The sequence below is a fragment of the Hyla sarda genome, chromosome 4 (genome assembly GCF_029499605.1).
Source record: "Hyla sarda isolate aHylSar1 chromosome 4, aHylSar1.hap1, whole genome shotgun sequence".
In the NCBI taxonomy this organism is placed as follows: domain Eukaryota; kingdom Metazoa; phylum Chordata; class Amphibia; order Anura; family Hylidae; genus Hyla; species Hyla sarda.
In genome coordinates, this window is record NC_079192.1 from 406,213,358 (window position 1) to 406,227,255 (window position 13,898).

The following is a 13,898-nucleotide window of genomic DNA, read 5'->3' on the forward strand; positions in this document are numbered from 1 at the left end:
TAAATATGGTTTCTGCATTGTAATTGCGCAAGGCTGTTGTCTCCATGACACATACAAAAAAAGGTCCACATGCAGTCATGTAATAAATAGGCTCCACCCAGACAGTCTCTGGCACCGCCCCTGCTTAATGGTAATGGTATACTGTGTCGCTTGGATTGGTTTGAGTTTGAATTGTTTTTGGGCTATTAGATAATAAGTGATTTATTTTAAAATAAACCATAATAATCAGTAAGATAGACCCCCACCGACACCAGTGGTGATTGAAATGCCCACCTTCCTATTATGGTGCAAACTATCCATTATAGGAACACTCTGGGTAAAAATGATTGACTATATTATGTCAGGTGCAAGAAAGGGGGGCGGAGCATGACACAGGTATTCTGTCTCTAGTGTTTGTTGAATTCTTTGAGTTATGCCCCACCCCCTCGGAGCCTGAGCTAGTCATAGTATCAGCTTTGCCTGGTGTGTTCCGGATTATGAACTGGCAATGTTACAATGACGAGTCACCGGCTTTTGATAAGAGAAATTGTTGGGCCATTGTTTATCTTAAGGCACTTCAATAAACAAAAATGTAAAGCCCCACTGTGTGAACGGAACCGATAATTTCAGGCAACTGAAGAATTAACTGAAACATAATTTATGAAACGAATTGAAGAGATGATGTATATGAAAGTAAACAAATATAAATAAATGGAATGAGAACTCCACCTATATTTCTTTCACATTGGTTGGGTCTTTGAGCTAGGACTTCAACCATTTACCAAAATAAAAATAAAGGGGAGCTTCACCCCCCCCCCCCCCCCCGATTACGAGAATTGAGGTCAATTGTCCTCTGTGTTAATGGAGCGGTAGTGTGCATGCATGGCCTCTGCACTTACATTAAAGGGGTACGCCGCCGCCCCATCGTTCGGAACATTTTATTCCGAACGCTTGGAGCGGGCGGTGGGGGTACTCTGCCCCTAGACATCTTATCCCCTGTCCAAAGGATAGGGGATAAGATGTCTGATTGCAGGGGTCCCCCCATTGGGAACCCCTTCGCTCCCGGCTGCAGCACCCCAGACATCCGGTGCACGGAGCGAACTTCGCTCCGCGCTGGATGACTGGCGATGCGGGGCGGAGGATCAAGACGTCACACCGCGCCCCCTCAATGCAAGTCATAGACTTGCATTGAGGGGGCGTGGTGTGACATCAAGAGGGGCTTGGTGTGATGTCACAACCCCCACGCCGGCACCCGAACGCTGGGTGCTGCACAGATATTGCGGGGGTCCCAGCTGGGGGACCCCCATGATCAGACATCTTATCCCCCTGTCCTTTGGATAGGGGATGAGATGTCTAGGAGCAGAGTACCCCTTTAACCACAGTAGTGGTCCCCAACCCAGTCCTTTCTTTGTTCTATTCCAATGGAGTAACTGAAAAAGCTGGATTGTTGGTGGGCCTGGAGAACTGGGTTGGGACCATTCCTCTGAGTTCAACGCTTGGCAATGTTCAGAAGACCCATAGACAATGAATGGAGGGGTGGCGGACCATACACTCTGCAGCTTTGTTCACTTAGGGCACAATTGGGCTCAGAGACCTCCACTATTGTCAGACAGGAGGATGTTCCCTATAAGATGTATCTTAACATCAGCAGGATAACAGTCGCCATGTTGTATTACAAAAGGACAATATTTAATTAATAAATAAAAATCTAAGTGCAAATAAAAGTACAGAAATCAATTACTTCTCAATTTACATGAATATTTTGTCTGGATTTCCTTTTATAAATTATCGGGACAGTCCGAGGACCCCACTTCAAGTTTCCATGTGCTTTCTCTACTCCACCATTGTGCCTTTGAATTTTCATGTCCGAGCTCAACGAAAACATTGACAGAATAACATTCGACGATTTCCTCTTATAGCTGATTGTGCAATTATTGATAAGATAACTGAGATCCTATAACATTTTGGGTGATGTCCTTTATATTGATTGTAGGGCTCCCCTAATACTTCTGTTGACACGAAACATCCTCAACTTTAAAGATGTTCTTGTAGGGACTATTTCCTGAAGGTCCATAAATGGCACCATGTAGTGATACTTCCTTTTGGTGAAAGCTTGACTCAAACCAGTAGTCAAAACTATATGTCCACCAAGTATTCTCACCACCCAGATATCCATACCGCCATGTTTATGGATTCTCTGGATTCTCATGGTTGGCACTGAACGAAAGATGCGACCTGGAAATTAAATGAGATTCCATCCCAGGTCAGTAGTCAAATCTGGAAGCCACGTTTGGCTTATCCTTTTTCTCAACTTTCTCAGTCTTGTGTTCATATTGCATTGGGGATTCCAAGCAGGGCCTTAGCCACTACACAGAAGGTTCCAAGTGTCCATCTACAGCACCGTTTTCATCTGCATCCAGCGTGGTCTCTCCTTTCACTGCCATGTTGATAACTCTAAGCCACCTCTGCTTGAGTTCTTCACTGTCAGCCGAGAAGTTGTGTATGGATTTAGACTGTGATAGTTTGAAGCTATAAGGCAGGTCTATTAAACGCGGTGATTCCTCAACAGCGTAACCCAGAAGAGGAATAGTGGCTTGAGCTTTGACATCCTAAAAGCAAAAAATAAAATAAAAACATTGACTATTTGAATAAAGATTTTACCAGGCTGACCAGTTTTATTAACACCCAACTCTACTGCAATAACTACATTTTGATGTGTTTATGGGTGGGGTATAATTTGGGACCACCAACAATAAGACAATACAGACAGCAGAATCCCAGCATGCAAATACAATCATTGTTTTCAAGGAGCATCATGCAATACTTAATTTCCCCTACAGGTGGTGCTGTAGGGAAATTGAACACTTACTGACACATTTTCTGATTACTAAAATCTGCTTTTTTATGGGACACAATCAGAAAGGAATGGTAACCAGGAACTGCAATTCTGTATGCAACATAATATATTAAGTGAACAGCCACTAATATAGGTAGCGGTCAATAGGAATCAGGTCAACGCGGTGCTCAGTGTCTGTAACAGAGACATGATATTCAACTGGAAAAAAGTAGAAGACACGGCAACTCACCAAAATTGACAACTGTAGAACGATGGTTTATTCTGATCCAGAAGAAACAAGTCCATGCCGACACGCTAACAGGAGGGTGAGGGAGAGTGGAACAGGTGCGGGGACAAGGCAACGTCCGTTTCACGTCAAATGACGCATCTTCTGGAAGAAGCGTCATTTGACACGAAACGGACATTGCCTTGTCCCCTCACCTGTTCCACTCTCTTAGCGTGTCAGCATGGACTTGTTTCTTCCGTCTTCACTCCACAGTGGATCAGAATAAACCATTGTTCTACAGTTGTCAATTTTGGTGAGTTGCCACGTCTTCTACTTTTTTCCAGTTGCATATTATTTATGGGACACCCTTCTAACAAAAAAAAACAACTCTTTTTATTATTGTTTGTCTCCATAAAAAGGGTGTTGGACCACTAAGAACAGTTATCCCTATCCACCGTGTATGATCACGGGGGAGGGGGTCAACCACTAGGACCCCGATCTCGAGAACAGCGGTCCGGAGTCTATTCATGTGTGCGCACTGTCACGCCTTAATTGTCTTTAGGACTGGATATAGCTGTGTCTGTAAAGAAGATTTGGAGCTCTGTGTAGGAAAGTGTGTCTCACCTGTGGAGCGCCGTACATGTATAACACAAGAGCCTCGTGTTTGGGTATCACGCACCAGACCTTCTGCCAAGGCTTTGATTTCTCATTATACTGGAGGAAACTACAGATAATGCTGTTTCCTGAGACTTCTGCAGACTCGATCTGAGAATGGCAAAAAATGATAACATTTTAAAAGTATATGTCCATAAAAACTCAATAAATACAATAATAATAATTAATGTTAAATCCTTATTATCGAACTTCCAATATATATATTTTTTTTATTCCATTAAAGTTCCATGAAGACAACACCATATCATAGGCCTTACAGGGGGTGAGGGGCAGGGGAATCTTCCAGCAAATTAATTATATACCTGGCTCTATTCTTGAATGGAAAGTTGCTTTAAAGGGGTACACCGCTGCTAGACATCTTATCCAAAGGATAGGGGATAAGATGTCTGATCGCAGAGATTCCGCCGCTGGGGACCCCTTCTATCTCAGCTGCGGCACCCCAGACATCCGGTACACGGAGCAAACTTTGCTCCATGCCGGATGACTGGCAATGCGGGGCGGAGAATCAAGACATCACAGCCATGCCCCCTCAATGCAAGTCTATGGGAGGGGGCATGACGGCCATCACGCCCCCTCCCATAGACTTGCATTGAGGGGGCGTGGCTGCACTCAACATTCTAAACAAACGCTGATGCAGCAGGGAGATCGCGGGGGTCCCCAGGGGCTGGATCTCCGCAAACAGACATCTCATCCCCTATCCTTTGTATAGGGGATAAGATGTCTAGGGGCGGAATTCCCCTTTAAGAGCTTATGAATAAAATGGCTAATATGTATTACTAGGTTTCTTCTGGCCATCCTTAAAGGGGTTTACCAGGAAAAAACTTTTTTTTATGTATTAAACAGATTTGTAAATGACTTCCATTAAAAAATCGTAATCCTTTCAGTACTTATGAGCTGCTGAAGTTGAGTTGTTCTTTTCTGTCTAAGTGCCCTCTGATGACACCTGTCTCGGGAACTGTCCAGAGTAGAAGCAAATCCCCATAAGCAAACCTCTTTTACTCTGTGCAGTTCCCGAGATAAGCAGAGATGTCAGCAGAGAACACTGTTGCCAGACAGAAAAGAACAACTCAACTTCAGCAGCTGATACATATTGGAAGGATTACGATTTTTTTTTTAATAGAAGTAATTTACAAATCTGTTTAACTTTCTGGAGCCAGTTGATATATAATGAATTTTTTTTTCCTGGAATACCCACTTTAAGCTGAAATGGTTGTCTACCTCTTTACAATGAGACTTTTGAAACTGCAGGGGATTTGTATGGCAGTGCCATAAGTATACAGTCTCACCTCCAGTATGCCCCTCTTCTTCTCTTTCTCCTCACTGTCATTACATCCTTTCAATATATGGTAGCAATCTTTACACACTTTATTCATTTTACCACCATCGTATTCAAGAGGAGCTTTGTAGTCGGAACATTTCCAACAAACCACCTGTAAATAAAACAAGATAAATGGATGTCAGATGTTAGTCCCGCACATAACATGTACAAAAGACGTCATAGAAAGTTATATCCGTTATACAATGAAACCAGGGGAACCCAACCGGGGTACCACAGTCTTAACCTAGACCATGGACGCCATCTTTTTGGACTCCATAGACCTGCCATCGTAGATTCATAAGGCAGAAAGAATACATGTTTATTTTTTTTTATTGGTCTGGGAGTTTTAATTAATTTTAACCCCTTCATGACCCAGCAAATTTAGATTTCTGGCTCATGTTTTTTTCCCTCCTTACATTCTAAGACCCATAACTTTTTTGTTTTTCGACTGACGAAGTTGTATTAGGGCCTATTTTCTGTGTGACGAGTTGGACTTACCAATTATTCACTTTCACTTTTTATCATACAATGTATTACAAAGCCAGAAAAAAATTATATGCGGGGCAAAATAAAAAAATAAAATAAAAATGGAATTGCACAATTTTGTAGGGCAATGAATTTTTCGTCGTTCAAAATACGATAAATCTGACATTCCATATTTATTCTATGGGTCAGTACGATTCCAATGATACCAAACTTGAATAATTTTTGTTTTCGTTTTATTGTTAAAAAAAAATTTAAACCTTGAAATATAAGATAAAAAAAACTTTGTTCATTACCATGTTCTCACCCCTATAACTATTTTTCCACCTACAGAGCTGTTTTAGGTTTTTGCTTTTTGCACCATGAGCTTTAGTTTTTAAAAGGTACCACTATTGTCTAGTTCCGTTTTTTTGACTTTTTATTACATTTTTTGGGGGATGTAATGTAACCAAAAATCTGCAGTTTTGGCGTGTGGAATTTTTTCGTGTTTACACCATTCACCTTGCAGGATCAGATACATTTATAGTTCGGACAATTATACATGAGGCGATACCAAATATGTTTTTTTTTTTTTTTTTTTTTTTTGTACAGTGTTTTATTTAGAAAAGGGGGGGTGATTTGAATTTTTATGAGGGATTTTTGTAAATTTTTAAAAACATTTTTTTACTTTTTTTATACACATCTTTTGGCCCCCCCCCTAGGGACCTATCATAAGCCATCATCAGATGGCTTACATAGATCAATGTATTGCTATGGCATTACATTGATTTATGAAATCTGAGCTTGATTGCTAAGGGCTGCCTAAGTGAGCCCTAAGCAATAACAGAGCCACAGAAGACACCGAGGAGCAAGTAAGACCTCAGGCTTCCCTAGCAATCCATAGCAGCCCCCTTGAGCCAGCGTCGGGAGCTTGGGACGTCATAGCCCTGCCCACTCATGACTTCTCCCATAGACTTGCATTGAAGGGGCGGGGTGTGATGTCATGAGGGGGTGGGGCTATGACATAACGTGTTCAGATCACAGTTTGTTCCAAACGCTGAGCAGCGGAGTACCCCATTAAACACCACACTACCAAGGATAAAACCTCCAAGCCCAGCTTGCCAACAGAGGTAACAAAACATGGCACCATATCAAACCTTGAACATATGCTTTATCAATACCAATGTGAACCGTAAATTTGACTTACATATCCACATGCCCTGCAGTGATGCCTCCTCCTGGTCAGGGCATTAAATTGTTCTTTGCATTTCATGCACATTGTCACTTCATTGTCTCGAATCCACCTTGGGGCCCTTAGTCCTAGTTCAGCAAACTGAAATACAGACAGACATATAAATAATTAGGATAATGTTATTGTATGTACATGGTGACTCCACCAGCAGAATAGTGAGTACAGCTCTGGAGTATAATACAGGATATAACTCACGATCAGTACAGGATCAGTAATGTAATGTATGTACACAGTGACCCCACCAGCAGAATAGTGAGTACAGCTCTAGAGTATAATACAGGATATAACTCAGGATCAGTACAGGATAAGTAATGTAATGTATGTACACAGTGACCTCACCAGCAGAATAGTGAGTACAGCTCTGGGGTATAATACAGGATATAACTCAGGATCAGTACAGGATAAGTAATGTAATGTATGTACACAGTGACCCCACCAGCAGAATAGTGAGTACAGCTCTGGAGTATAATACAGGATATAACTCAGGATCAGTACAGGATAAGTAATGTAATATATGTACACAGTGACCTCACCAGCAGAATAGTGAGTACAGCTCTGGAATATAATACAGGATATAACTCAGGATTAGTACAGGATAAGTAATGTAATGTATGTACACAGTGACCCCACCAGCAGAATAGTGAGTACTGCTCTGGAGTATAATACAGGATATAACTCAGGATCAGTACAGGATAAGTAATGTAATGTATGTACACAGTGACCCCCACCAGCAGAATAGTGAGTACAGCTCTGGAGTATAATACAAGATATAACTCAGGATCAGTACAGGATAAGTAATGGATGTATACAGTGACCCCCACCAGCAGAATAGTGAGTACAGCTCTGGAGTATAATACAGGATAGAACTCAGGATCAGTACAGGATAAGTAATGGATGTATACAGTGACTCCAGTATTTTTTTCTTTAAAGGGGGAACTGTGAAAACAAACTATTACTTCATGACATACGATAATATTGAAGGACACTTTCACAAGATGCCAGACATTGTCAAAAAAACTTACAGGAACTTCCTGTGGCACCTCCTCCATCTTTTTCGCTGTTGCGATCAAAAAGGTTTCATTTCGCTGTTGAAATTCTACAATCGCCGCGCCCAAAGCCTGAAAAGAAGTAATGAAGTAGGTTTGGGAATATGCACCAATGAAGGGGATGTCTCACCCCGACACACATCATTTAAGGACCTTATGGCTTTAACAGGACGGTCCCTCTATATGTACCAGAACGGAAAGCTACTCCATAGAAATGACTGCTTATAATGCTACATTCTCCATTTATCTAGCTGCAGCCTCTCCTCCTCACTACTGGCAGCCATGAAAGCTCCTATAAGGGATAATCCCATTAAAAGAAGTATCACAAAAGGTCCAGTCGCTGCTGCACATAATTTCTGGGTTCAGGGACATGACATCATAGGCCCGCTCATCTAACCAGAGGTGATAAGCATTGATTGGCTGAGCAGGCCTATGATGTCACTCAACCGAAAATTGCTGCACAGCAGATACCAGAGCTTCATGGTTCCGGCAGCGGGAGGAGGGAGAAAAGTAAGTATGTTTCTTTTTTTATTATCTTATCAACTATTTTGCTATCATTCTCTCCTTCCAATCCCCCACCTACTATTATGTTGACTACCTTGCCCCTGATAGTCAAGAGTTTTAAAGGCATTCTCTGCCCCTAGACATCTGTTCCCCTATCCAAAGAATAGGGGATAAGATGTCTGATCATGGGGTCCTGCCACTGCGACCCCCCGTAATCTCCATGCAGCACCCAGTATTCTAAACAGTATCACGCCCCTTCCCATAGACATGAAAGGAGGGGATAAGATGTCTAGGGGCAGAGTACCCCTTTAAGAATTTCCCTTAAGAAAATCACCTTTTTATTTTTCAGCCTAGTGTCAAGGAGACGGAGCAAATCTGCTTAAAGGGGTACTCCGCCCCTGGCATCTTATCCCCTATCGAAAGGAAAGGGGATAAGATGTTAGATCGCCACGGTCCCGCTGCTGGGGAGCCCTGGGATCGCAGCTGCGGCACCCCGCCATCATTACTGCGCAGAGCGAGTTCGCTCTGTGCGTAATGACGGGCGATACAGGGGCCGGAGCAGCGTGACGTCATGGCTCCGCCCCTCATGACATCACGGCCCGTCCCCTTAATGCAAGTCTATGGCAGGGGGCGTGACGACCGCCACGCCCCCTCCCATAGACTTGTATTGATGGGGCGGGCCGTGACGTAACGATGCTCCGGCCCCTGTATTGCCCGTCATTACATGCAGAGCAATCTCGCTCTGCACAGTAATGATAGTGGGGTGCTGCAGCAGCGATCCCCGGGGTCCCCAGCAGCGGGACCCCGGCAATCTGACATCTTATCCCCTATCCTTTGGATAGGGGATAAGATGCCAGGGGCGGAGTGCCACACCCTGGCATCCCTCTTTGCTCACCCTAAGCTTCCAGCTCCTCCTTGAAAGGTGCACTGGGTTTGGCTTACAATCAAAGAGGTGCTTGAAGGTGAAGACGATCAAGGAAGCGTTCTAGGCTATGGCACTTGGGCAGCTGGGCTCCACCTCCTTAACACTTGGCTGAGAAGTAAACAATTTTATTTCTGAGACAATTTTTTTAAAGGGGTATTCCGGGCAAAAACATTTTATACCCTATCCAAAGGATATGGGATAAGATGTCTGATCGTGGGGGGCCCGCTGCTGAGTCAACCCCAACCCCCCCCCCCGTGATCTCCCTGCAGCACCTGTATTCTATGCTAGTGTTGAATCTCCAGATTCGGAAACCTCCGGGTTTCCGAGACTGGGGACGTCACGCCACGCCCCGTCCATTCATGTCTATGGGAGGGGGCGTGATGGCAGTCACACCCCCTCCCATAGACATGAATGGAGGGGGCGTGGCGTGACATCACGTCCCCAGTCCCGGAAACCCGGAGGTTTCCGAAACTAGGGACGCAGTCCCCGCATAGAATACAGGTGCTGCAGGGAGATCACGGGGGGACTCAGCAGCGGGCCCCCCACGATCAGACATCTTATCCCCTATCCTTTGGATAGGGGATAAAATGTTTTTGCCCGAAATATCCCTTTAAGTTTGGCCACCACCATCCATTGTTTTTATACCTTAAGAGCTATCCAATGGTGTCTGAAGATTTTAGGAGGAAATACAGCTAACCGATTCCCTATAAATAGGTTTTGCCATCTCTTTTGGACAAGCTGAACTGCGGGGACTCCAACAAAGAGGACAAAATAAGCTTGTTATTCCCTATCCTGTGGATAAGGATTAACTTCATCGGATGGCCATACCATAAAAATGAAAGTAGCGATCTGATTGGTTGCTATGAGCAACTTTTCCTCTGGACAGGTTTTGATAAATCTCCCCTCATCATCTTTTTATATACCTTATTAGGACAAATCTATGTAATAAAGCGGGATTCTCTGCTCTGTACAACCCTCTATTAAACAGAGTAAAGAGCCACCAACATAGAGCATTTCTTGGACCTACTAATGTGTTACATGGTACTTCATCTTGTATTGCTACCCACAGATGCCCTAATTTCAGCCAGTCATTGGCCCATACCTTGATCCATTCTTGCTTGATTTGTTCGGAGCTGAAATAAAAGATAAAAAAAAGAAGGTATAAATAAACATAAGACTAAAGACCGCGACCTCACCATGCAGAAGAACCCCCACACATTACCTGGCCTGTAACTCCAGCGTCCTCTCTTTACCGGAGATCTGGAAGGTGTGCGGATAGTCCTCGTTCTGCGTCTCCACCACTTTCATACCATCCAGCCCGATCTTTGTTCGCACAGAGTACTTTGTCCCCACCAGACTGAACTTGGGCACACAGTAGAGTAACATGTTGTTAAACTAAAAAGAGAAGAGTTGGTACAATAGTCAGACACGAGATTCCCTCATCTGTAGTAAATCTCATACTTCCCAAAATAGCCTATTGGGGAACATTTCTAAAATATACTGCTATGATGACGTAAAAGGGGGTTATCCTTAGAGCTAAAGTTATCACCTATTAACAGCATAGAAATAATTAGGTAGATTGCTGCCCCCCACCCCAACAGCAGGACCCCCACCGATCCAGAGAATGGAGGTCAAATGTCATCCTAATTAATTGAGAAGTATTTGAACCCTATTCATTCTACCTGGTCCTGTTTAGCCCCACAGAGAACAAATGGAGCGCTGGCTTCACATGGATGCTGTTTCTCCATTCACTCAGGAGACAATTGACTTTCATTCTCCGAATCGGTGGTGGGGGTATTAGTAGTCGGACCCCAACTGATCAGCTTGTTACCCCCATTCTATGGGTAGACGATGACCTTTGATTTTGAGATAACCCCTTTAAGTTAAAGCTGTACCTCGAAGGGAAAAAAAAGTTTTCAACTCAATTGGTGCCAGAAGGTTATACAGAATTGTCAATTACTTCTATTTAATAATCTTAAGACTTCCAGTAGTTATCGGCTGCTGTATGCTCTAGAGGAAGTTGTGTAGTTCTTTCCAGTCTGACCACAGTGCTCTCTGCTGACACCTCTGTCTGTGTCAGAAACTGTCCAGAGCAGGAGAGGTTTGCTATGGGGATTTGCTCCTGCTCTGGACAGTTCCTGACCTGGACAGAGGTGTCAGCAGAGAGCACTGAGGTCAGACACAACTTCATGTGGAGCAGCTGATAAATACTGGAGGATTAAGATTTTAAAATAGAAGTAATTTACAGATCTGTAGAACTTTCTGGCACCAATTAACTTTAATTTACATTTATTTTCTTCTGTGTACCCCTCTCACCTTTTGAGGTTCTAATTCATTTTTTCCCCATAGAGGCAGCATAATAAAACATATAAGCTCAGAGAAGTTGATGCATCTCTTTGCCTCAGGGGGGCGACAAGTAGAAGAGGAAACTGTAAAAAGTATATGAAATCTCGTTTGGCTTGAGGCATGATGGAAGGGGCAATACATTTATGTTATTAAGAATTATCATGACCCTTTAACATAAGAATGACTAACCTGCCTATACTAGTAATAGACATGACGACTGGAATTATTATTCAATTACTAAGACGTACCAGGAAGAGATGTCGCTCTTGGGCTGACGTGTTGCGAGCGGCCAGTTTAAGGATCTGTCCTTCTTTTATAAACTCATTGGAGGGGTGGACAATGTCTTCTTCTTCTCCCAACATTTCATAGACCATCAGTAGCTTCTTCAGACTCTCCTGTAGATCACCAGAAAGCCACAGTGATCAGTAGTGATAGCCATAAGGAACAGAACTGTGAGCCATTCCTGAGGCCCCTGAAACCATACATAGGTAAAGTATATGCCCCCCTATCAGCGAACTGAAGGGTCCCTCATACAGAAGGGCCTTACCCTTAGTGAGCCTATTAATGATTCTTGTTTGACCCATACAAACAGGGAGTTAGGTTACTTGAAATATGAAAGGGAGGGTTCACTTTATGGGATATACTGTATATATAATGTGAGGGGTGGACTCACTTTATGGGAGATACTGTATATATAATGTGAGGGGTGGACTCACTTATGGGAGATACTGTATATATAATGTGAGGGGTGGACTCACTTATGGGAGATACTGTATATAATGTGAGGGGTGGACTCACTTATGGGATATACTGTATATATAATGTGAGGGGTGGGCTCACTTATGGGAGATACTATATATATAATGTGAGGGGTGGACTCTCTTATGGGATATACTGTATATATAATGTGAGGGGTGGACTCACTTATGGGATATACTGTATATATAATGTGAGGGGTGGACTCACTTATGGGATATACTGTATATATAATGTGAGGGGTGGACTCACTTATGGGAAATACTGTATATAATGTGAGGGGTGGACTCACTTATGGGATATACTATATATAATGTGAGGGGAGGACTCACTTATGGGATATACTGTATATATAATGTGAGGGGTGGACTCACTTATGGGAGATACTGTATATAATGTGAGGGGTGGACTCACTTATGGGATATACTGTATATATAATGTGAGGGGTGGAGTCACTTATGGGATATACTATATATAATGTGAGGGGAGGACTCACTTATGGGATATACTGTATATATAATGTGAGGGGTGGACTCACTTATGGGATATACTGTGTATATAATGTGAGGGGTGGAGTCACTTATGGGATATACTGTATATATAATGTGAGGGGTGGACTCACTTATGGGATATACTGTATATATAATGTGAGGGGTGGACTCACTTATGGGATATACTGTATATATAATGTGAGGGGTGAACTCACTTATGGGATATACTGTATATATAATGTGAGGGGTGGAGTCACTTATGGGATATACTGTATATATAATGTGAGGGGTGGACTCACTTATGGGAGATACTGTATATATAATGTGAGGGGGGGAGTCACTTATGGGATATACTGTATATAATGTGAGGGTGGACTCACTTATGGGATATACTGTATATATAATGTGAGGGGTGGAGTCACTTATGGGATATACTGTATATATAATGTGAGGGGTGGACTCACTTATGGGAGTTACTGTATATAATGTGAGGGGTGGACTCACTTATGGGATATACTATATATAATGTGAGGAGTGGAGTCACTTATGGGATATACTGTATATATAATGTGAAGGGTGGACTCACTTATGGGATATACTGTATATATAATGTGAGGGGTGGACTCACTTATGGGATATACTGTATATATAATGTGAGGGGTGGACTCACTTATGGGAGATACTGTATATATAATGTGAGGGGTGGACTCGCTTATGGGATATACTGTATATATAATGTGAGGGGTGGACTCACTTATGGGAGATACTGTATATATAATGTGAGGGGTGGACTCACTTATGGGAGATACTATATATAATGTGAGGGGTGGAATCACTTATGGGATATACTGTATATATAATGTGAAGGGTGGACTCACTTATGGGATATACTGTATATATAATGTGAGGGGTGGACTCACTTATGGGAGATACTGTATATAATGTGAGGGGTGGAGTCACTTATGGGAGATACTGTATATATAATGTGAGGGGTGGACTCACTTATGGGATATACTGTATATATAATGTGAGGGGTGGACTCACTTATGGGAGATACTGTATATAATGTGAGGGGTGGACTC

The 13,898-nt window shown here is 42.8% G+C and overlaps 1 protein-coding gene across 3 annotated transcripts in view; it reads right to left on the minus strand.

Moving 5' to 3' along the window:
- Positions 1-815: 815 nt before the first annotated feature.
- Positions 816-13,898, minus strand: part of FGD4 (FYVE, RhoGEF and PH domain containing 4) — a 166,472-nt gene continuing 153,389 nt past the window's right edge. For all 3 annotated transcript variants that reach the window (XM_056517522.1, XM_056517524.1, XM_056517523.1), the window contains exons 10-17: positions 11,818-11,964; positions 10,446-10,618; positions 10,326-10,356; positions 7,771-7,866; positions 6,704-6,829; positions 5,003-5,146; positions 3,666-3,806; positions 816-2,588 (exon numbers count right to left, since the gene is read on the minus strand). In XM_056517522.1, the coding sequence (XP_056373497.1) occupies positions 2,346-2,588; positions 3,666-3,806; positions 5,003-5,146; positions 6,704-6,829; positions 7,771-7,866; positions 10,326-10,356; positions 10,446-10,618; positions 11,818-11,964 (1,101 nt within the window). In that variant the 3' untranslated portion in view covers positions 816-2,345. The remainder of the gene's footprint in view (positions 2,589-3,665; positions 3,807-5,002; positions 5,147-6,703; positions 6,830-7,770; positions 7,867-10,325; positions 10,357-10,445; positions 10,619-11,817; positions 11,965-13,898) is intronic.